Source organism: Stenella coeruleoalba (assembly GCF_951394435.1).
Source record: "Stenella coeruleoalba genome assembly, chromosome: 17".
Classification (NCBI taxonomy): Eukaryota; Metazoa; Chordata; class Mammalia; order Artiodactyla; family Delphinidae; genus Stenella; species Stenella coeruleoalba.
The window spans coordinates 32,643,208-32,669,134 of record NC_137163.1 but is presented as its reverse complement, the minus strand read 5'-3'; the positions used below and the strand labels follow the sequence as shown (position 1 = coordinate 32,669,134).

The 25,927-nt window shown below is 36.1% G+C and overlaps 1 protein-coding gene across 1 annotated transcript; it reads left to right on the top strand.

The window, feature by feature from the left end:
• The first annotated feature begins 80 nt into the window (after positions 1-80).
• DCAF13 (DDB1 and CUL4 associated factor 13) lies at positions 81-24,906 on the top strand. Its single transcript, XM_079901702.1, has 11 exons — positions 81-218; positions 1,941-2,140; positions 2,716-2,823; positions 6,330-6,419; positions 8,000-8,155; positions 11,896-11,973; positions 14,091-14,173; positions 17,195-17,359; positions 21,027-21,162; positions 22,412-22,575; positions 24,474-24,906. Exons 1-11 carry the CDS (start codon positions 149-151, stop codon positions 24,559-24,561), a joined length of 1,338 nt encoding a protein of 445 aa, XP_079757828.1. The 5' UTR covers positions 81-148; the 3' UTR covers positions 24,562-24,906.
• Positions 24,907-25,927: the final 1,021 nt, after the last annotated feature.

Here is a 25,927-nt window from a genome sequence, read left to right as displayed (position 1 = left end):
GAAACCCGATTTCCGCTCCGTGGAAGTCACGTGACAGGAAGTAGTCTAGAAGAAGCGGAAGTGGTGTGTGTTCGTGGAGGAGGAGGAGGCGGCGGCAACAGCAACTTGAAGGGGAAGGCTCGTGGAGTCGGGAAGAACTAGGAGCAAGATGAAGGTGAAGATGTTGAGCCGGAACCCGGACAGCTATGTCCGCGAAACCAAACTGGACTTACAGAGAGGTGAGACAAGTTAGTCGGGAGTCCACCAGGCTTGGATCTGGCCTCGGTTTCCACCGAATAAAGCTGGAGGGGAGCCTGGTGTTCCACTCTCGTTCTTTTCCTGTTCCTTTTCGCCAGGGCATAAAGCCGTTCTGGTACTGGGTAGCAGAACCCTTGTTTTCAAGTACTTTTTCTAATAACTTTCTCTAGTGGTAAGAGGGAAAGTTAGTTATATGGGGAAATGATTCCACTTCCCCCTTTCCAGCTGCTGCTCCTTGATTGTTCTCAGGTTCCTGTTGAAGAAAAGAGGAACTTGAGTGAGCCAAACTCGTGGATTGAAGGATTTAACAATTGAGCAGACCTTTAAACTTTTCCCGTTGCTCTAACTTTTGGCTAATTTACTCCTTAAAATTACGTCTTTCTGGATGTGGGAAGAGATAAAGGTGAAACGTAAAGCCATCAGTTCTCTCTTAAAAACTTGTGGAGAAGTTTGATGTGGGAATGGCTAAAATGAAATTAATGAGCTTTATTTTTCTGTTACTGGGTGTCTTGTTCCCCCATTAACATGCTGACTGCTTATGAATTATAACTCGTGATACCTAAGTGACAAGAGACCATCCATGTATGAACAGACTATTCTAAGCGAAGAGAATAACAGGTGCAATGCCTTAAGGCAGGAATAAACTTAAGGCATAAAAAAAGGCCATGTCTTCGGAGTTTGACTAAGGGGTTAAGCCGTAGAAGGTGAGGCTGGAACAATATTTCACTATCATTGAGTCGTGGAGAATATATATATATCTATAAAATGAGCAATGCTAAGTAAATATATGGTCTCTGCTCTCAAAATGTTTACAGGTTAAGTAACAAAACAGTAATGCTTCTAAAATGCAAATTAGGTTGTGTCATTTGGACTTGACATCATCCCTATTCCTTGAACTTGGTCCCATCTTCCTCTTCAGTTTCACCAGTGATTACTTTTCCCACAACTAGCTTACATTTACTCTTGCCAGTCTGAGTGCATTTCAGTCATTCTCTTTGAGGCATCTTGTGTCACAAGCCCTTACCCAGTTTCTCTCCTAGCTCTGGGAACTTTTCTCTGAACAATAGTCTTTCCAAACTTATCCCCTGCACATTTCCCCCCATCCTGTACACACTTAAGCACTCTCCTTCTATGTTTCTGTCACATATTTTTATACTAATATCAGAGTTTTTATTACATTGCCTCATTATTATTGTGACTATCAGTCTTCCCCATCAGACTGAGCTTGCAGAGAGTGGTATAATCGTATTTGGTTCTATATCCTGTATTTAGACATCACCTGGTACCTAGGAGTTGCATTATTAATGTCTGAATGAAGGAATGAGTGAATGACTGGCTGGTCACAGAATCTTGAGGTTAGGAAGTTATTAGTTACCTGATCTTGTTATTAGGGATCTTATTTCTTATAACATCTTCCTATTTCTTTATAGTTTCTGGATGGAAGTGTTAATAGATAACAAAATGGAAAGATTGAAGTATTGGAGCTCTGTGAAACATAAAATAAGGAAGACAATTCCATGATTTTCTGGTAATTTTGGAAAGGTTTTGGACAAAGGGTCTTCAACTTTTGTATTCTCCACAGTGCTAGGCACAGTGTCCCTGATAAACGTTTTTTGAGTAACAAATAGAATGATTAGCTGAGGAAGACCACAGAAAATATTTAATGTGAATTATTTTATTAAGAGGAATCATTCTTATTTCAGTTCCAAGAAACTATGATCCTACCTTACATCCTTTTGAGGTCCCACGAGAATATGTAAGAGCTTTAAATGCCACCAAACTGGAACGGGTTTTTGCGAAACCGTTCCTTGCTTCCCTGGATGGTCACCGAGACGGAGTCAGTTGCTTGGCTAAACATCCGAAGAGTCTGGCTACTGTCCTTTCTGGGGCATGTGATGGAGAGGCAAGTGTCACTCTAAACGTTGATATTTTAAACTAAAAATAGTTATATTACAAACGTTCTTCCTTTAGTTGTGCGTTACTGTGGGTTTTAACTGTTTTGATTTTATTTTTCTATGTTCTGTTTTCTTTTAATTCTCAATAGTAAATTCTATTTGAATTGGTAATTTCAGTAGTTTCTTATCTAAACCTAAGATATTTAAAATGTATAACTTAAGGCTACTTGACAGTAAGTAATAAGGCATGTTTACAGTACAGATATTTAACTGTGAGTTTTTTTCCACAGAGAATGTTATTAACAGTTCAACACTTAATTTCCCCACTCTGGCAAAGAAAGAAAGCTTTGAAACACTTTAAACTAGAATCAACAGAGTATTTAACAGGTTCAGTTTTCTGCTTGTTGATATTCTTATCCATAGACATTGCCTTATTTTAATCTAGAGGATTTTGTCTTTAGCTGTCTGGTAGAGTGATTTACAGCCTTTTCAGTGTTGAATTTAGTTTTCTTGGAACGTACTCCTGTGCCTGAACGTTTTTAATTTATATGTCACTGAAATTTCCTAGTATGCTTTATTGTAGGTTAGAATTTGGAACTTAACTAAACGAAAATGTATTCGTGTGATACAAGCACATGAAGGTTTTGTACGAGGAATATGTACTCGCTTTTGTGGGACTTCCTTTTTTACTGTAAGTATAATGCAGTTAAATCATTAACTCTTTTCAACATGTATAAACTGATGTAATTGAATATTTTCTGAGTTCATTTTCATGGTCCAAGGCCCTTTCAGAGTTTCACAATGCAAAATAACTTACTAAAACTTGGAAAAGTCCTGGTTTTCTTTATGTAATCCAGCCTTTTCCATACTTTTTATACATAATTACTTAACATATTACTGAACTAATATTCTATAGGACACTCAGAAGTGGGATTAAAACAAGATGAGTAGGGACTTCCCTGGTGGCACACTGGTTAAGAATCCGTCTGCCAATGTAGGGGACACAGGTTTGATCCCTGGTCTGGGAAGATCCCACATGCTGCGGAGCAACTAAACCCGTGCGCCACAGCTACTGAGCCTGCGCTCTGGAGCCCGTGCTCCACAACAGGAGAAGCCACCGCAATGAGAAGCCCATGTACTAAGAGTAGCCCCCGCTCGCCGCAACTAGAGAAAGCCTGTGCGCAGCAACGAGGACCCAAGGCAGCCAAAAAAAAAAAAAAAAAAGCCACTTTAAAAAAAGAAAACAAAACGAGTAATTTGTACTCCTTTGTCTGTTATTAATACATCATTGAAGGATTTTTGTGTATGATAAAATACACATAACATAAAATTTACCATTCTAACCATTTTTAAGTGTACATTTCAGTGGCATTAAGTACATTCACATCATTGTACACCATCACCACTATCACCTTCGCAGACTGAAACTCTGTACCCATTAAATACTAACTCCACATCTCCCACGCCTACCTCCCACCCCCGAGCTACCGGTAATCACTGTTGGACTTTGTGTCTCTGTGTGTCTCATTTATTTCACTTAGTATAATGTCCTTAAGGCTCATCCATGTTGTAGCATGTATCAGAATTTCTTTCCTTTTTAAGGCTAAATAATATTCCATTATATGTATATAGCACATTTTGTTTATCCATTCATCCATCAATGGACGTTTGGGTTATTTCCAACTTTTGGCTTTTGTGAATAATGCTATCATATACAAATCCGTGTTCAAGTTCATTGAAAGCTTTTTAATAGGGGAGTGACAGAATCTATGCTGAGCTTTGAGATTTTGACAGCAGTAAGTGATCAGTTTGGAGGCTGTTTTAATAGTCTGCATAAGCAATAATAGTCCTGGGGAGTGAAAACAGTTGAAAGTAATTGTTAGGTTTAGGAACATTTTTATTTTGGGGATTAGAAACGGTTTTATGGAGGTATAATTGACATATAGTACTGTGTAAGTTTAAGGTGTACAGCAATAATGATTTGACTTACATGCATCATGAAATGATTATCACAGTAAGTTGAGTGAACATCCATCATCTCATATAAATACAAAATTAAAGAAATAGAAAAAGGATTTTTTTTCTTGTGATGAGAACTCTTAGGATTTAGTCTCAACAACTTTCATATATAACATACAGCCATGTTAATTATATTTATCATGTTGTACATTACATCTCTAATATTTATCTTATAAATAAGTTTGTACCTTTCACTGCCTTCATCCAGTTTCCCCCTTCCACCTATGGTAACCACAAATCTCATCTCTTTTTCTATAAGTTTGTTTTTCTGTTTTTGAAGTATAATTGACCTACAGCACTGTTAGTTCTTGGTGTACAATATAGTGATTCAATATTTCTATGCACTTCAAAATGATCACCACAGTAAGTCTAGTTATGATGTCACCATATATATAGATACCCATAGTTATTGACTATATACACTGTACACTTATTTTGCAACTGGAAGTTCATACCTCTTAATCTCTCTCACCTATTTCTCTCATTCCCCCACCCCCTCCCCTCTGGCAACCACCTTTTTGTGCTCTATATTGATAATTCTGTTTCCATTTTGTTATGTTTGTTCATTTGTTTTTTAGATTTCACATATAAGTGAAATCATACAGTGTTTATCTTTCTCTGTCTGACTTATTTCACTTAGCATTATACCGTCTAGGTCCATCGATGTTCTTGCAAATCACAAGATTTCATTCTTTTTTTATGGCTGAATTATATTCCATTGTATATATATATAATACATTTTCTTTATCCATTCATCTGTTGATGGGCACTTAGGTTGCTTCCCTGTCTTGTATTGTTAATAATGCTGCATTGAGCATAGGGGTGCTTGTATCTTTTCTGATTAGTGTTTTTGTTATCTTCCAATAAATACCTAGGAGTTGAATTGCTGGGTCATACGGTAGTTCTATTTTTAATTTTTTGAGGAATCTCCATGCTGTTTTCCATAGTGGCTACACCAATTTCCATCCCCACCAACAGTGCACAAAGGTTTCCTTTTCTCTGCATCCTCACCAACACTTGTTATTTGTTGGCTTTGATAATAACCATTCTCACAGGTGTAAGGTGATATCTGATTGTGGTTTTGATTTGCATTTGCCTGATGGTTAGTAATGTTGAGCATCTTTTCCTGTGTCTAATTTGCCATCTGTTTGTCTTCTTTAAAAAAAAGTCTATACAGAGCCTCTGCCATTTTTTATTTGAGTTGTTTTTTTGATACTGAGTTGTATGAGTTCTTTGTATACTTTGGATATTAACCCGTTAATGGATATATCGTTTGCAAATATCGTTTGCCTTTTCATCTTGTTGATAGTTTTCTTTGCTGTACAAAAGATTTTTAAGTTTGATGGAGTCCCATTTGTTTCCCTTGCCTGAGGAAACATTTCCAAAAAAAATTAGTAAAATCGATGTTTGCCTACTATCTTGAACATATCTGCCACATACCAAAGTCTAATTAACCATAGATTGTTGCCTTGCTTTCATTTGGGCTAAGGCGGCAACAGTTCTACTCACCATTTCTTTCACCATCTGTGCAACTGTCAGCTTAGTGAAAAGACAAGCAATGCCTTTACTAACACGAAAATAGTCTCAACCTCCTGGACCCCTGAAAAATTCTCAGGGTCCTTCAGAAGTCTACACTTCACAATTTGACAACCTCTGACTTAATAGTTTCTGGAGTTTTGTGTCATGAAGGAAGGACTTTACCCATGCCAAGATTTAAAAATGCCTTCTCTCTAGTATTTTTTATGGGTTTTGTTGCATTTTTTACCTTTTAAATTACCTGGAATTTTATTTTTATATAAGATGTCAGATTGGTTCATACTTCTTAAATGACCGATCTGATCTCACAATACCATTTTATTGTAATTCATTTTTCTCCCTAATTTGAAAAGTCATCTTTATTACAATAATGCAGTTTTTGCCATGTTTATGACCTAACTTTGTTTCTACCCTACTCTTCTTTTGCTCTGCTCATGCTGTTTTAAATTTTATGTACTTCATGTGTTTGTCACAAATCTTTACTATAACAAGGTGGGACATAAATGCATCAATAAATACAGTACTGGAAAGAATATGGTATGTGTTATTTTTTGAACTGAGAGGTTTATAATTTGATGTATGTGTTGGCAAGTGTACAGTTTATAACTTGTTCATTATCATCATCATCGTAAATATTTCTAGGTTGGTGATGACAAAACTGTGAAGCAGTGGAAAATGGATGGACCAAGCTATGGAGAAGAGGAGGAACCATTGCATACAATATTAGGAAAGGTACAAAAATAAATTGACCCATACTTGGGCTATTAGAATTCTTCTCTTTTACCTACAATTATTTCATAATTTTAATTTCAAAAAAGATATAAATAAGAAATCAAACACTTTAGGCTGCAATAATTGACCTGTTCTAAGCAACATTTAATGCAATGAATGTCCTTTGCAGTTCAAGAATTTGAACAGTTCTTCGGTGTTCATTGCAGTAGGGTTCAGTTTCTGTTTTTAGCTAGAAGATGCAGTGAAATATTTCCTATAGCAAGAACATGGGAGGAAATCTGTAAAGGTCAGAAAAAAGTGCTTCAACTTCTGATTTATATCATCATGGATCTTTCACAAAGCTCAGAATTTCTTACTTGAAAGAATTCTTTAGGAAATGAATAAATGCAATAGTGTGGTTTTTGTATAAATCTTACTTACATTTCTTAACATTCTGCAAATCAGATGATATAGTTTAGTTATAGCTTAATAATTCAGATAATTTGGCCTACCCATGTTTTTTAATGCTTACGTTTTGATACTAAGTGAAATTCTGAAATTAGAATTAATCTTTAAATATCGCATCTTTAAAATCTCTTTGTCATTTCAGCATTATATTTAGTATATATTTAGGTTCTGCTTTTCAGGTTTCAAGAAGTTCTAAATGTTCTTTCTTTAGATGAGGGGTCCAGCCCATGATCAGGGCCTTCCTGTGTTCTAATGGTCAATCTAAGTGTTCTTGAAGGGACGTGGAGGTGGGATATTAGTATGAAATGGAAATAATTTGCAGATGGTAAAAAATTAGTAATTCGTAAAACAAAATTGGTTTCATTCTTGTAAAATGTCTTTTCTCTAGGAGTTACAAAGATTTTTGAAACATTTAGTGTTACCCCTTCTCTGTGGTATTGGGGGTTAATTCTTATTATGGAAAAGTTTGTAGGACTTGCCTTCATGAATAGAAAATAATTCTAAATCTGTGGATGCTGATAAGAGTTCTTAAAAGCTTAAAGTATTGGCTAAATAGTTCCCTTTAATTTGCTTTGCAAACATTTTTTGCCATACGGTACGAAGGTAGACTTTAAGCTGGTCCTGAATAGATGAGTCGCGTATTTTTAAGTAAATAATACCAAATTTATGAGATTTTATTGCTTTCAACAGTCTTAGCATCCACGCTCGCCAATTTTATTTCTCCCCCTAAATTTTAATGCAGTTGTCTGTATCTGTGTTTCTCTCCTGGGAATCAGTACTTCATATGTTAAATGTGGAATTAAGTTTTTTAGAAATTACCTTTGTGTTTCATTAGTTGGTTCCAAGATCCTTCAATACCCAATGATGATTTAAAAATTACTTCACTGATATGTATTCAAACTTAATTAAATACATCCCATGTTAACATTTTTCTTTGTTCCCAGAATGTGTGATAAGAAACATCATTTCTTATGGTAGAGTTTTCTCCTTTCAGTGAGGGCTTCAAAGAAACTTCTTTGTGAACTGGGATTTTCTTAAACAAATGAGAGTGTAGAGAAATATATTTAAAATATTCTGTAGATTTGAAGTACTAATGAAAAGACTCATCTATAACAACATCTTTGCTTTAAAAGACAGTATATACAGGAATTGATCATCACTGGAAAGAAGCTGTTTTTGCCACATGTGGACAGCAAGTAGACATTTGGGATGAACAAAGAACCAGTCCTATATGTTCAATGACTTGGGGATTTGACAGTATAAGCAGTGTTAAATTTAACCCAATTGAGGTAATGTTCCTTTTTGAAATATGTTCTGCTTATTGTTTTCTTATTATCTAGTAATTTCAGCTCTGTTTAGGAAACTTTTGAATGTATGATACAAGAATTTTCTGAATTTTAATGGTGTTCTAGCCTTTGGTCCATTTTCCAGATTATATCTGAGTTCTTATACCTTTGGTCAGGTCTTGACATGTTTGCCTACAGTTATAGTCCCAGATACTAGTGTTCACTGTTAAGAGGTGGGTGTGTGCATGTGCTCGTGGGGGTAAAATCCACGTACACACTGTCCTGTGAAACTCCAGTTTTATTTGTGCCTTCAACACTCGATGTTCCACAGATTAACATCTTTGTACCTTTAGGAAAATGTTAATTTTTCTTAACTCTCTTGGAGATCAGAAGAAGGAGTGTTGAGCATTGTTTTCTTTAATTATTTGTACATGGCAGGGGCACCAGTGCTTCAAAATAATATGCATGGTTATTTTTGTACTACATGATAATTAGTTACATTTTTCTTTGCTCAGAAGTCTGAACCGTGATTTCTAATTTCTTCCAGGTCTAAGGGAAGAGTTAGAGATTAGCCTACTTTTTTTTTTATAAATTTAGTTATTTTATTTTTGGCTGCATTGGGTCTTTGTTGCTGCATGTGGGCTTTCTCTAGTTGCGGCGAGCGGGGGCTACTCTTCGTTGCGGTGTGTGGGCTTCTCATTGTGTTGGCTTCTCTTGTGGAGCACGGGCTCTAGACGCATGGGCTTCAGTAGTTGTGGCACGTGGGCTCAGTAGTTGTGGCTCGCGGGTTCTAGAACGCAGGCTCAGTAGCTGTGGCACACGGGCTTAGTTGCTCCGTGGCATGTGGGATCTTCCCGGACCAGGGCTCGAACCCTTGTCCCCTGCATTGGCAGGCAGATTCTTAACTACTGCGCCACCAGGGAAGTTCCTACTTATTGTTTATTCAGTTCCGAATTTGGGAAAGGAGGTTTCCCTGAAGGCAAAGCTATCCCCTGGACTCCAGACTTTTCCCTGAGCTTTTCCTGAATACGTAACGATTGATGAACTCATTTTCCAGAAGACTCAGTAAAGATGGCTTTTCCTGCAGAAAGAAAAGGAAATCACTGCATGTGTAAGCTGATTTTAGAAATTATCAGGAGATTATCTTGTTAGATGGTATCAGAGAAAATCCTGATCTTCAAGTTTTACACTCTTAGAGACCCTAACTGATAAAAGGAGGGAAAAAGGTTAAGTCAGAGTAGCAGCGTATTAAGACTGAGGTGCTGTGGTGTGATGTGAACTTGGCTTTGAGGTGCTGCTGAGAAGTCAGTCAGAGGATGCCCTCCTGCCTCCAGCACACACCTGCATATACACTTCTGGGAGAGGCTGCAGGTCTAGAGCAGGGGTTGCCAAGCTATGGTCTATGAGCCCACTGCCTGTTTTTGTTAAAAAAAAAAAAAAAGTTTTACTGAAACACAGCCGTGCTAATGCCCTTTTGCTCATTTATTGTTTGTAACGGCATTTGCACTACAAAGTAAAGAAAGCACTGCAGAAACCATATGGCCCACAAAGCCTAAAATACTTCCTTTCTGGCCCTTTACAGAAAATGTTTGCTGCTCGCTGATGCAGGGTATCTGTCCCTACTATATCTTCCTCACTCCATCCTCTGTCTACCTTCCCTGTGTTCCCCTTGGTTGTAGAAGTGAGATATGGCATGAAGGGGCAAGCCAGCTTTGCAGAGCCAGCCCAAGGTGACACTAGGCAGAAGCAGGTTACAAACACAAGCAACTTGTGGGAACATTTTATGTCTTACTTGTGGTGGACCTAGTTTGGAACTGTATTTCCTGCCAGCATGCCTTTGCATTGACCTTATGCAAGTCACAGTTTTTCTCTGTATTTGTTTATTTTTAAAATGAGATTAATTATATCTTCCATTGTGCGTCATAGGTTTGTTGTAAGCGTAAAATGTGATAATATATGTGAATATTTTTAAAAGGTGCTCCCCAAGATGGTGGAGATGCTAGGATGGTGGTGTTACTGCTATTTAAAAAAAAAAATAAACAGGAGGAACAGACAGATACTGATTCCTAGTTCTCTAAAGGGTAAATGAGATCTTTTGTTTCTCTGTTTTGGTGAACACCTGTGTCAGAAGAGCTGATGGCCAATTCTAAAATCATAATTAATTATTAGTGATGACCTAGCAACCATGTTTTTCAAATTTGCCTGTATAAAAACTCTATTTGTTCAGCTGTGTGTGAATGCGTGTTTTATTAACCTATGAACTGACTTAGTGGTAAAAGCAAATGGTGTGCATGTCTCTTACCCTGTATTAAACTTAATGGAAAGGGCGTGTTGCTATGAACAAATGGAGTGTATTTGTCTCCTAATCATTAATAATTAATTTTCTGTTAAAATATTGAAGCCTAGAATTCTCATAAAGCCAAAAGTTTATGCTGAGCAGTGCTACATTTTACAGTATGAAAGTCAGCTTTCCGTCTAGGTAGAATTTTTTGCTTTGTTCAAATTAAAGTCTTTACTTTTAGAAACAGAACCTGGTCAGACTTTGGAGTGACATAATGAGAAACTAAGAAAGGTTGAGAGGAGTCACTGACTAGGGGAAAGGCTCAGAGAAGAAGTGGTTTAAGAAGGAGGGTTTTGGAAAGAACTGAGAAGAGATCGTGATGGTAGCATTGGCTTTATGAGTTTTATTTGAACTATATACACCCATGTAGTAGGAGCTAGCAGACCATACAGCTGCTTAGTAAATGACTCTTCTAGTTCCTGTTAATGCTTGCAGTAGGAATAATAGAGGCAGAAGCCAAGAGTTGTGTCAGGAACCATGGGTGAGGAGGAATGGTACTACAAAGGGTGGGATTTGGGACTCCATTGGTAGGTAGATGGCTTATTTTCACTTATGCCAAGGATTATGTAAGCACTTAGCACATTTATAACTGACTTACAAATAAATATTTTAAACATCTTGGAACAGTTGGACAAGGGACACACCTAGTTTATACAGAGAGTTAATAAACATGAGGAAATGTTTAACTGCTAATAAAGCAGTAATTTATATAGTAGGCCCTCCACATCCGCGGGTTCTGTGTCTGTGGTTACAGAGGGCAAGGGACTCGTGCATCTGTGGATTTTGGTATCCGTGGGTGGTCCTGAAACCAGTCCCCCACAGATGCCAAAGGATGACAGTATATAGGAAATATTGCCATACAGATATTATTTTTAAATGGCACTACCTATTGCTGCCCAGTTGCAGTAAAATTAATATATTTCCACATTGTAATGTATATTGGTACAACTCTTTGGAAAACAATTACTCCTAAATATCAAAAGCGATAAAATTGTTCATACTTTTTGATTGAGTAACGCCACTACTAAAATCTTACCCTTAGAAAAAGAAGAGCTAAATGTATGCAAATGTTTTTTGAAGTGTTATTTATAATACTGAAGAACAGGAAACAGGTCTAAGTTGAAGAATGGATAAGTAAAATATGTTGTTTTAAAATAGAATGCAGAATTATCTGTACAGTATCATCACAGGCATCTAAAGTGGGGATTTAACAATGAAAATACTTGGCTTAGGTTGCTGAGATTATGAGTGATTCATTGTACCCTCTGAAAATGGACTTTAATGTTATAACTTCGTATCTTAAACATAAACATTGAGGGTAATTAAATCATTTGTTCACTGAATGGACATGGTTTGCTGCCAAGCCTAGCTTTTAACTGATGATTGTTATACTTATTTTTAGACATTTCTCTTGGGAAGTTGTGCTTCTGACAGGAATATAGTACTATATGATATGAGGCAAGCTACTCCTCTGAAAAAGGTGAGTTTCAGTTTGTCTTCTGCTTTATACAGTTCTTAATGCATCCCCCTGTAAGTGGAGTGACTGAAAATATGGAGCAAATGTTTTTTCAGAATTAAAAAACTCTTTAATAGAGGTGTCCTTAGAACCCAAAATGATCATAATGGCATTCTCTCAATTTCCTGTTGCTTGTTAGAGACCCTTAAGTTTCCATGAGGTACTGTATCCTAGTCTTTGTGTCTTTCATAATGCCAGCAGATTTTAGGCATCTAGTTTGTATTTACTGAATTGGAAGTTCTTTTTTTTTTTTTTTTTTTTTTTTTTTGCGGTACGCAGGCCTCTCACTGTTGTGGCCTCTCCCGTTGTGGAGCACAGGCTCCGGACGTGCAGGCTCAGTGGCCATGGCCCACGGGCCCAGCCGCTCCGCGGCATGTGGGATCTTCCCGGACCTGGGCACGAACCCGCATCCCCTGCATCGGCAGGTAGACTCTCAACCACTGCGCCACCAGGGAAGCCCAAATTGGAAGTTCTTAAAAAAGTATTGCATCCTGTTACATCAGGCCCTGTGATTATCATATGACACATATGGTATTTTATTCCAGAAAGTTTTATAACTAATTCACATAACTACCTTTATTTGTTTAGTTACATGCCAAGGGGGTTGACGTTTTATTTAGACAAGCTCTGTCCTGTTCAAGGTGTCAGATTTCCCAACAGTTCTAAAGCAGTCATTCCAGGACTTAGATATCAAAGTTAATACAACCTTAAGTTGATTCTAGAGAGGGAGAGAAATATTGTTGGTAAAGAGGGGAGTGCCATTATAAGTAAAAAGGTATAAAGTTGATTTCAGGTGCTAGAATTGAGAGAGAGCAAGAAGAGCTAGACCTTGTTCATGTGCCACAAGTCCGATGTCCACACGTAACAGAAATGTTTTTAATATTTTTGTTGTTTCCTAACAGGTAATAAATTCAGAAATATTAGGAGTAGAGTATATTCCTTAAAGTTTGAACTAGATAAATAGGATAATCTTTCCAAAGTATACTACCACTCCAATCATTTCACTCATTCATGTGATATGGAGGGAAGATCCTGCATGAACTTTGGTGTTAGACTTTAAGCAGGTAACTTAACCTGTGTTTCTCCTGTGAAATGGTGGTATTAATAGCTACCTTGCAGCCCAATGGTAAGAATAAAACAAGATACTTAAGCATTTAGCAGAATGCTAACATGAAGTACTAGTTTAATAATAGTAATTTCTACCTCCTTCACTCCTCCATTCTCAGTTGTTAATAATAGTGCTTCATTACTTTGAGGTTGAAGAAAAGAACTGTAGCTCTCAAGCGGCTCCAAAATCTGGTCCCAAATTGTATTCCATTTATTTATTTGCTTTAGTCAGTAAGGGTTTGTTACATGTATGTCACGTTGATGGATGCAGACATGCTATTTTCTGTTATTTCTCTGTTCTACCTACTAGACTATCAATGTTTCTTCTATCTTTTCTCTCCTTAATGTAGCTGTTCTCATTCAGGGGTTGTACCACCCCACCAAGTATATTTTTGGAAGTGTGGGAGCGACATTTAAGAGACTGTTACTCGCATTTAATGGGCCGGCTCCCGAGAGGCTAAATATCCTCCAGTGGACAGTCACATACAACAAAAGATTATCCTGCCCAGAATGTTCCTTTTGAGAAACACGATAATATTTCTGGACCTTCACAGATCAGCTCAAATCATGCTTATCTTTTGAAACCTTTCTTCTCCACTTTAACCCTAAGCTCACCATTAATTTTGCCCCTGATTTGATACTTGATTATTTGCTGCTTCACTGTTTATATTTTAACTCTTCTTAATGTGTATCTCATTTTCCTGACTAAACTATAAGCTTTTTGAGGTCAAGGGACCATTTATTAAGCATTTTTATATTTTTCAGTATTTAGCACTCTGCCTGTGTGTTCAGTAAACAATTATTGATTTTCTTTTCCTATTGCATTGAGCCAAGTACTGTGCACATAATAGGTATTTACTAAAGTACTTGCTTAAATCAATGAGAAAAGAAGGAAGGGAAACGAAGTGGGAATTTATCCATTTTAGAGGGACTTAATTTCATAGTAATGGGTTAGTGTATGCTTCTTTTCTTAGGTCATCTTAGATATGAGAACAAATACAATTTGCTGGAACCCTATGGAAGCATTCATTTTTACTGCAGCAAACGAAGATTACAAGTAAGTTTCCCTCTTTAAAACTTACTTAATTTCTATCAGAAATAACTCAGTTGTATGCCTTACTAATGAAACATGTTTTCCTAGGTAGTATTCCTTCATATACTCTAGAAAATTGCTGTTTGTTTTGCTAAAAAAAAAATATTTCCCAAATTAGAGAAGTGCTTCTTAAAAAGTATTCTCAGTTTTCAAAATGATACAGACCAAGGATGATAAACTGTGATCTGTGGACCAAATCCTGTCTGCTGCCTGTTTCTGTAAAGTTTTATTGGAGTATAGCCACATTTATTTCTGTATGGAATATGGCTGCTTTTGTGCTATAATGCCTGAGTTGAGTAGTTGCAACAGAGACCATATGACCCACAAAGCCAAAAATGTTTATTATTTGGCCCTTTACAGAAAAAATTAGCTGATCCCTGACATAGACCATATAAATAATGGCTGAATCATACATGTTTTAAGAAACTAAAAATATCTGCCTACAAAGTGTGTAGCTCTTCAGGTAGTTGATACTCATGTGGTCATGTTATCAGCTACCACTATTACTTCAGTAAGACAAAAGGAAAAATAAAGTTTCAACCTTTACCTTAATATCTGCAGATATATTATTCTGTGACTTCATGTAAAGGTGACGTAGAAGCCTTATGTTCTTGACCTAGATGGAATTTTATGATTTCTTATATGCTGCTTTAAAACTTGTTGAAGCATTTGTCATCAGCTAACTTATTTTATCTTTGCAGTATCCCTGTAAGGTGGATAGGACATGTATGTTATTCCCTTTTTACAGATGAGGCTATTGATGTAGGGAATTTAATCTCCTGATGAGGAAAGAGTGTCTTATTCATCTTTTTTTATCCAAGCATTTATTGTAGTGCTATGCATATGATGGATTTTTAATACATGTTTTTTGGGGAAGGTGGAAGTTTGTCATTAGATTGAACTTTAGATCGTCTGTATTTAAGTTCTTTGTTCTTTCCACTACTCTTATTTATGAAAGCATAAGTTAGCTCAGAAATAGGACTTATTACATGATGTTTTAGTGGTACCAACTGAAAACATCTCTTATGACTTTCCTATACTAAAAAGAAGCGCAGTTGGACTCTCATTAACTAGCAATACCAAACCACATTAATTGAAGCCCTTTTTAGCCTTTTTCTCATGTAGAAATTAAAATAGAATTTACTAAAAAACAAAATTTTCTAAAACAAACCTGGTTGAGAAACACTGCTTTAGATAGGGACTGTAAAGCAGTTGTCAACTCAGAAACTTAACCTCAAAGATCAGTATGACCTTGGCTGACAATCCTGTGGTATGTTTGAAGATTATGAAAGAGAACAATGACTTGTCTCTTGATGAGAATTTCATGATATTTGGAAATTTGTATCATTAGCATCAGTGACTTTTCATAATAATCGTATTTAAAAGTATTCTTTTTGAAGTGTTAGGTCTTTTTTGTTTTAATTTTTGTTTTGAAATAATTTTAGGCTTACTGAAAAGTTACACAAAAAGTACCAGTCAGCCAATTTCCCCAAATGTTAATGTCTTACATCCCCACAGTTCAATTAGCAAAACCAAGAAATTAAGATTGGTACACTACTATAAGCACAGACTTTATCCCATCACCAGTCTTTCCACTAATGTTCTTTTACTGTTCTAGGATCCAGTGCAGGATCCCACATCGCATTTGATTGCCATGTCTCCTTAGCCTGCTCACTCTGTGACTTTCTCAGTCTTCCCTTTCTTTCACGGCCTTAGTACTTTTGAGAAGGACTTTCTTGTCAATTATATTGTAGACTGCCCTTAATTTGGGCTTAACTGGTGTTTTCTCATTATTTCATTGAGATTATGCATCTTTAGCAAGAATACCACAAAATTGATATGCCCTTCTTGGTGCATCAAATCAGGGGTACATAATGTCAGTGTATCTTATTATATTACTGGTGATGTTAACCTTGATCACTTAGTTAACGTACTGTCTGCCAGTTTTCTCCACTATAAAGTTACTATTTTTTCCTTTTGTAATTAATACATGTCTTTGGGGAGATACTTTGAAATTGTGTGGATATCTTGTTTCTCCTCAAACTTAATCTTCACATCTGGAAGTATTTTGATGTTGGGAACTTGGTCACAGTAATGCTATATTACTACTCTCCGTCATCCATGTTGGCTCATTTGAAGCTGTTTTTTTAGCTGTTGATTAAGAATTTTTAAACCTCGAAAATCATGAAGTCATTGTTTTTGCCAATTGTGCGCAAAGTATAGTTTTCTAATTTTAATAGACCCTTTGAAAAGCTGTGCTCACTCTGATATATCACTGATGGAGTATAAACTATTGCAACTTCATTGGAAATGATTTGTCAACTCAAAAGACTTAAAAATGCTCATGTCTTTTCTACTTGTAGGAATCTATTCAGATCTAATTGAATCTGCCCCATTCAATTAAAAATTAAATATGAAAAATTAAAATTTCATTTAAGAATTAATTATAGTAAAATGTTGGAAACTTTATTAATAAATAGATTTATTTAAACAAATTATTTTAACTCATATTTACATATGAAAATATTAAAATATTCTCAGATTATTTAATGGATAAATGTTCATAATATGCTACATGAAATATCAGGATATAGAGCTTTATACAGTATTACCTTAATTTTATTAAAAGGTACATAGTTAAATAGTATAGTGAAAAGATTAGAAATAATTACACTGTGCTAACTGACTTTCTCTGGGTGATGGAATTAAAGGTAAGTTTTGTACTCTTCATACTCTTTTGAAGTTTGCACATTTTCTACAATGAGATTTATGTTTATAAGGTTGAAAGTGTGTAAGTGTAATCTTAAGGAATAATAAAAACTGTTGATATTTTCCCCTATCCCTTACCTGCTGTGTAAAGAATTGAGCTATTTATTTAGATGTGCATTATTGAGCCAGCAGTCTTATTTTCACTAGTGTCTCTTAGTACTACATACGCTTTTTTTAATAGAAATTTGTATCAAATAATTAAAAATTCTTTTACAGCTTATATACTTTTGATATGCGTGCACTGGACACTCCTGTAATGATACATATGGATCACGTGTCTGCGGTGCTTGATGTGGATTACTCTCCTACTGGGAAAGACTTTGTGTCTGCTAGTTTTGATAAGTCTATTCGAATCTTTCCTGTGGACAAAAGTAGAAGCAGGTATGTTACTACCGATAAACATTTGTTTTTGTTTGATTTTTTTCCTTGTCTTGATCATTTATCTATTTTGAAAGGTTATTTGGTTGTGTGTATATGATGGAGCTCACACCCAGGTGTCATGACTTGGGGTACCAACTTCCACTGCATCACCTATGGGTAAAACATCAGCCTACTGGGCAGTTTCTTCATTGAACAGGATATTATCTTTATATAATTTGTTTATATGAAATCTTAGTGTTTGCCTTAGAACAAAACCTTTTATTTTAGAATTATTTTTCAGTGTTTTATAGTAATTTTTTAAAATAAAGACTTTATGTTTTTCGAGGAGTTTTAGGTTTACAACAAAATTGAGAGGAAGGTAGAGAGATTTTTCATATATTCCCAGCCCCTACACATGCAGAGCCTATCCCATTATCAACATTCCTTGTGGGGTGGTACTTTTGTTACCTCACCAGAATGTAAGATGAGCCTACATCATAATCATCCCAAATCCATAGTTTACCTAGGGTTCACTCTTGGTATTATATATTTTATGGGTTTGAATAAATGTATAATGACATGTCCATCATGATACTATCATAGTATTTTCACTGCCCTAAAATATAGTAAACTTAAAATTTTTTTTAATTTGATAATGAAGAACTTAGATAAGTTTTTCTCTAATACAGTTTAAGAGCAGTTAATAACAATAATACCTTACATTTGTTATTTCTTACTTATTTATTTTTTATTTTTATTTTTTTTTGCGGTACGCGGGCCTCTCACACAGAGCCTCTTCTTTAGAGTCACACAGCTCTTTTTTTGGTCATAGCCAATCTGCTTGTCTAACTCTTTGGTATTTTTACTTGTGATAGTTGCATCTTTCTCCCCTCTAATTTGAGGAAACCATATTAATTCCTAAACCTTTTTGTATAATCATGAATTGCTAGCAAATAATTGTCAGCATCGTCATGTGTATGATTTAAAAAGTGCTTGAATTGGAATCAAAAGCATACTGAGTGAGTGGGTATTCTGGTGACTTTGATCTTCATTCCCTCATCTCCTGGGGTTGGTTCCTATATGGCTGTTACAACTAACTTGATATTCTCCAAACTGTCATGAATGGTTTGTTGGGAATTGTTCAGTCAGGCCCAAGGCAAGGCTGAGAGTTTCCATTCTTCTCACCTCTCTGGAAAATACTAAGAATCAAGAGAGTGTGGCCCTCCATCATTTTTTGGCACCAGGACATCCAAAGGTAGTAAGTAGGACAATACTTTTCTAACATGATGTATAAACAGTCATAAAGAACAAAGGAAGAGGATGAGAAATGGGAATGTTTAGGCACCTATGATCCCAAGAGCCCTGCAGCTGAGCTCCAGCTGAATTGTTCTGCAGCCAGTGTGGGCAGTTAAATGCAAGTCTAGTTAAAAGCTCAGATTATTCCAAAACTGTATGAAGTGAGGAGTTCTTATACACCGTTTCCAGGGAATTGCCTCCTGATGTCATTTGGAGACTTTGTAATCACAATTTAATATGTGTTACTTCCTGTTGGGTTTAGTTATAAATGGTATTCCTTCTGACCTTTGTCTGCTTGAAAGCTGCTTCTGGTTTGTTTCTGTGGTCTGCTCTAGTTTCCTATCATTACAAACATCAAATAACACAGGCAATACTTTGAATGATACGTTTTTTTGTGGTTACGCGGGCCTCTCACTGTTGTGGCCTCTCCCATTGCGGAGCACAGGCTCTGGATGTGCAGGCTCAGCGGCCATGGCTCACGGGCCCAGCCGCTCCGTGGCATGTGGGATCTTCCCGGACCAGGGCACAAACCCGTGTCCCCTGCATCGGCAGGCGGACTCTCAACCACTGCGCCACCAGGGAAGCCCGATGTGTATTTTTAAAATGTTTTCCTTTGAAAGATCTTAAAGTAGTTAAATTGTATTTTAAAAGTAAATTTTGAGTAGGTTTTCAAAAAGTACAGTTAAATGAATATTTGAAGGTAAGCTTCTGTTGGGATTTCATTCAGTATTTACTTAGCAAACAAGTAAATTCAGTTGCATTCACACAGAACAATTCATTTATCTTGACTACGTGTATAAAGAATTTAAGTTTTTAAATGTATTTATCCCCAAATAGTATAACTTATAATGAACTTTATGTATTTATTTTAAGTACAAGCATAAACATATCTAGAAGTTAAGAACTCTATGTAGTTTACCATTAAGGAGGATTCTAAGTTGGTTAAGTGACTAACCATTGGATTTGTCTGGTCTAATACATGAACTAATGTAATACATGACTAGGTTATTTTTAATGGTTACCAAAGCCTAATCGAATTTCCTAATATTTAAATTCAATACGTTGCTTTGGGAAAAAAGACATCTTAAATAGGTAGAGGTTATAAGAATTGAGTCTTGTAAAAGCAGAGCATTGAGAGAAGAAAAAGCAGTCAGTGTCTCATCTACTTTTCCTTTTAATAGGATGTTCTTTCTAACCATACTCTCTTTTAGAAATAAATTTCTTATGGTCTAGCTACATGGTCATTCAAGAGCTCAAAATGTATCTGTTAGAAGCAGTGTAATAGACTAGTTTTGTGAGTGTACTTCAGAGATGTTTTTATATATATGAAATCTATTTGATTTCATCATCACATACGGGTTTTCTTTTACTGTGCAGAATTTGCTGAGCGAGTTTCCTTTCTCTCAAGTAGTCTGCATTTTGAATCACTTAATCCAGATATGGAAACTTTACTTCTCTAGAACTCTCATCCTTTTATTTTTTCTGACCTTGTCTTTTACTTGCTTTTTAATGCTCTGCTTAACACTTCCTGATATAGTATCTTCTGTGAATTCACTTAGTATGTTTCACAGCCTTCCAAATAGGTATGATATTTGACATCTCCATTTATTAAATGATCCTTATCTCATCACTTCTATAGCCCTCCATTTCTTTTCACATAATGTAAATCATCAGCTCTCGCTTCAATTAATTGAGCTTTTTATTTATTTTATTTATTTTTTTTTTTTTGCGGTACGCGGGCCTCTCACTGCTGTGGCCTCTCCCGTTGCGGAGCACAGGCTCCGGACGCGCAGGCTCAGCGGCCATGGCTCACGGGCCCAGCCACTCTGCGGCATGTGGGATCCTCCCAGACCGGGGCACGAACCTGTGTCGCCTGCATAGGCAGGCGGACTCTCAACCACTGCGCCACCAGGGAAGCCCAATTGAGCTTTTTAAACAATTTGACCAAAACAGAAATCAGACATTAGGATCAACATATCAGGATGTGCTCTTAGAGTGCCATTGCATTTATTTTTCAATGAAAAGAAACCCCAAAAAAGTGTGGTGGTTGACCTTATTGTTACAAAATTACTCCAGCGTCAACATATTTTATTTGTGTTATATGCCCTCAGTTATTTTGTGATCTTTTCTGGGCATCTAGTTTTGCTTAGTTTGTTTATACTTATTTTTCTTACTGGATTATAACATCTCTGAGGGCAGGAATTTTTAATTCCCCAACACTTAGAATAGAATTTTGTTAGATTGGTCCCATAAAAATACATTTAAATGAATTTTAATTTCTCTTTTATACTCTTTTAGGACTCAAAAATGTTATCCTGATACTTGATAGGCAGTGGTTAAAGAAAATCTGTACCAAAATCCTAAGAGTTTTAACTTAATTCCTCTTCTATAGGGAAGTCTATCACACAAAGAGAATGCAACATGTTATCTGTGTAAAATGGACTTCTGACAGCAAGTACATTATGTGTGGATCTGATGAAATGAACATTCGTCTATGGAAAGCTAATGCTTCTGAAAAGTTGGGTGTGGTAAGACCCCATTTTCTTTCATTGTCATAAAGCTAGTTTCTAGATTTATTGAATATCATTATATTATAAAGAGAATTTATTTGAAATGTGTTAGTTGTGATAAAAAACAGGGTTGTATTGAGGTTTACTTTTTTCATGTCAAAGGCACCTTCAGAGGCCTTTGTTTTTTGTTTGTTTGTTTGTTTTGTTGTTGGCCACGCCGCATGGCTTCTGGGGTCTTAGTTCCCCAACCAGGGATTGAAGCTGGGCCCTTGGTAGTGAAAGCGCTGAGTCCTAACCACTGGACCGCCAGGGAATTCCCCCAGAGGCTTTTGTTAATTAAAATGTTTGATCATATTTGAGCCTTCTTGTTTTTTTGTATTCTCCTTGAGGTGGGGAGAGAAGATGTAGGGACTAGAGGCTTAGAACTTAGAACGCCCATTTCTTCTGTTAAAGGAATAGTAATCAGGCAAGTCAAAGGCTGCAAGTCTCTGTGAGGTATTTTAATATCAAAGAGACAGTGAAACACTTTAAAAAAATACACAGCTTCAGACTTTTTAAAAAGACTCAGTGAAAATATAACAAATATTACCATTGGCTAGGCTACCTCTGGGTTGTAAGTAATGGTTGATTTTTGTTTGTTCTTAATGTTTTTCTAAATGTCTCATGTTTTCATACAGGGTATTTATAACTGAAACAAATATTAAGTTTAAGAAGGAAAGGTTAAGTGTGGGTTATTTTCTACTTAGCTCTGGAAGGAAAATCAAGATATGATAAGTAGTAATTAAAGATAGTTTTATTTTAGGTTTAATGATTACTAAGTACTACACTATGCCTAGGTTTCAGTTCATCATTAAATGTTCCTCTAAATCATATCATCCTTAACAGTTGTTAGACGAAGGCTAGTTATTACGGCATCAGATGCTTTCTTTTCTGTTTCAGAAGTTACTTTTACAGAAAAAAGTTTTTTTGAGTGATTCATTTAAGTGTTTTTACTATGCCTAGAGTGGTCCACAGAGCCCAGCTCCCTTGGCACTGCTCTTTTTCACTTGGTGGCATCCATCTACATTGTAGGCATGCTGCCTAAAAGGAGGTTCAGTGCTCGCAAACCTGGTATCACTAACATAACCTTGTAAAGGGTATAGTTACATTAGCAATTGGTCGCACGTCATGAAAATTTAGTTTTTTGGGGAAACATTGCTCCTAACTTTGTTGTACTGAAGCAAAACAAGCACACCATTCATTAAAATATCAAAATGCATTTTTTCAGCTTACGTCACGAGAAAAAGCAGCCACAGATTATAACCAGAGATTAAAGGAGAAATTTCAACATCATCCTCACATAAAACGTATTTCTCGTCACCGACATCTACCAAAATCTATCTACAGTCAGATTCAGGAGCAGCGCATCATGAAAGAAGCTCGTCGACGAAAGTATGTTTTGGAGCATTTGACTCTCTCTCAGTACCCTTTTCTAACTCCCCGCCTTGCATCTCACCAAAAACAAACAAAAAAACGTGCCTTTCAAGGGAATAGTTTATGTGCTGTTGTGCATCAGAGGTGTTTTTTTGTTTTTAATTGGGGTATAATTGATTTACAATGTTGTGTTAGTTTCAGGTGTACAGCAAAGTGAATCTGTTACACACACACACACACACACACACACACACACACACACACACACACACACACACACACACACATCTCTATATCTCTATCTCCACTCTTTTTTAGCTTCTTTTTCCATGTAGGCCATTACAGAGTATTGAGTAGAGTTCCCTGTGCTATACAGTTCGTCCTTATTAGTTATTTGTTTTATATAGTAGTGTGTATGTGTCAATCCCAATCTTCCAGTTTATCCCTACCCCCCATACCCCCCTGGTAACCATAAGTTTATTTTTAACATCTGTAACACTATTTCTGATTTGTAGAAGTTCATTTGTAGCCTTTTTTTAGATTCCACATACAAGCAATATCATGATATTTGTCTTCCTCTGACTTACTTCACTCAGTATGAGAATCTCTAGGTCCATCCATGTTGCTGCATATGCCATTATTTTGTTCTTTTATGGCTGAGCAATATTCCGTTGTATATATGTACCACATCTTTATCCATTCCTCTGTCGATGGACATTTAGGTTGTTTCCATGTCCTGGCTATTGTAAATAGTGCTGCAGTGAACATTGGGGTGCATATATCTTTTTGAATTATGGTTTTCTCAGGGTATATGTCCAGGAGTGGGATTGCTGGTTCATATGGTAGCTCTAGTTTCAGTTTTTTCAAGGAACCTCCATATTGTTCTCCATAGTGGATATACCAGTTTGCATTCCCACCAACAGTGTAGGAGGGTTTCCTTTTCTCCACACCCTCTCCAGCATGCATTGTTTGTAGATTTTTTGATGATGGCCATTCTGACTGTGTGAGGAGGTATCTCATTGTAGTTTTGATTTCCATTTCTCTAATAATTAGTGATGTTGAGCATCTTTTCCTGTGCTTTTTAACTATCTGTATGTCCTCTTTGGAGAAATGCCTAGTTAGATCTTCCACCATTTTTTGATTGGGTTGTCAAAGGTGTTTTTGAATACTTCTCTGGGCCTTTTTCCTTTTCCTGATAAAAGGGGGGGCAATAGTCATCTCACATGGTGAGAATTTTCATTAACTCTCTTTGAGCATATGTTTAAAGGGCAGACAATGTCAGTGACTTATATCAAAATAAGAAAATGCTTCTGCTCATGCTAAAAAACTATTATAAATGGAGAATGTTTGTAAAAAATAATTTCCAATGTAGCTGGAACTAAGAGGTATTTTCCAGCTTAAAGACTGCGAAGAACATTTGTTAGATAAAAATTTGTCTAATATGCTTCATCATAGCATTTGGAATCTAACATTTTGGCTCTAAAGCGTAGCATTCCACCATCACCACCATTTCCCCTGTGGAATATTCTTCTCCATGCAGTCTTTGAATTCATGTGAAGTATTATAGAAATTCTAAGACAGAGTTCTTTTTTTCTTTTAATTAGACTATTCAAATGATTATTTTGTTGTCTTTGGGTAGATGTTGGGGTTGAGTCACTTTTAAATATTTTAACAACTGCAGCAGGTTTTTAAAGTTAGTAAAGGGCGCCGATAGTAAGAGAAGAAGCTAATAAATAAGTTAACAAAACTTGATTTCTAGCTGCTTTTTACCTAATCTCACTGTGAAAACTTTTTTTTTAAATAGATGGTTTTCCAGTGAAAGAAAATGCCTTGTGATTTTTCTGAGGAAGTTTTCTTTGGTTAAGATGATTTCTAGTAAACTTGCTTATATTTTGTGTATTTTGTTTTATTTCTAGGGAACTGAATCGTATCAAACATAGCAAGCCTGGATCTGTGCAGAGGGTGTCAGAGAAGAAGAAACGCGTAGTGGCAGTTGTGAAATAATATTTGGTATTCCTACCAATACTGATGTATAAGTGTTTGTTATGTTTTCATTCGTGAACTCTACAAATAAAAGTACTGGCTCTAGTATAACAACGAATGTTATAGTTGTATGTGTAGAGCTTAATCGTTGCACATTTTTGCTATCCTGAGAAATTATTTTTAAATGTGACCTGGTCAATAAGACTATCCAACATTTTATTCCTGATCTTCTTTTTTATTGCATTAAAGAATACAGTATTTACAAACTAACTTATTTTTTGCTGTTAGAAATTGCAGATACACTTTCGCTTTGATTTGTTACTTTAGACACTCTACGTTTGAATTTACATTTAAGACCAAACATCTCTTTTGTTACCTTTTAATATTACTTTAGATAATTATTGCAGTGATTCTTCCTAGGATTTCATAAACACATAGAAGAATTATGTCAACTTTTTTCATTAGTATTTATTTTCTGTGCTTTATTTATATTTGGTTTTTTGAGACATTAAAGATATCAGCCCACATTTATATAACTTTTTTTTTAACATCTTTTTTGGATTATAATTGCTTTACAATGATGTGTTAGTTTCTGCTTTATAACAAAGTGAATCAGTTATACATATACATATGTTCCCAAATCTCTTCCCTCTTGCGTCTCCCTCCCTCCCACCCTCCCTATCCCACCCCTCTAGGTGGTCACAAGGCACCGAGCTGATCTCCCTGTGCGATGTGGCTGCTTCCCACTAGCTATCTATTTTACATTTGGTAGTGTATATATGTCCATGCCTCTCTCTCGCTTTGTCACAGCTTACCCTTCCCCCTCCCCATATCCTCAAGTCCATTTTCTAGTAGGTCTGTGTCTTTATTCCCATCTTGCCCCTACGTTCTTCATGACCTTTTTTTTTTTCTTAGATTCCATATATATGTATTAGCATACAGTATTTGTCTTTCTCTTTCTGACTTACTTCACTCTGTATGACAGACTCTAGGTCCATCCACCTCACTACAAATAACTCAATTTTGTTTCTTTTTATGACTGAGTAATATTCCATTGTATATATGTGCCACATCTTCTTTATCCATTCATCTGTTGCTGGACACTTAGGTTACTTCCATGTCCTGGCTATTGCAAATAGAGCTGCAATGAACATTTTGGTACATGACTCTTTTTGAATTATGGTTTTCTCAGCATATATGCCCAGTAGTGGGATTGCTGGGTCATATGGTAGTTCAGTTTTTAGTTTTTTAAGGAACCTCCATACTGTTCTCCATAGTGGCTCTATCAATTTATATTTCCACGAACAGTGCAAGAGTGTTCCCTTTTCTCCACACCCTCTCCAGCATTTATTTTCTAGATTTTTTGATGATGGCCATTCTGACTGGT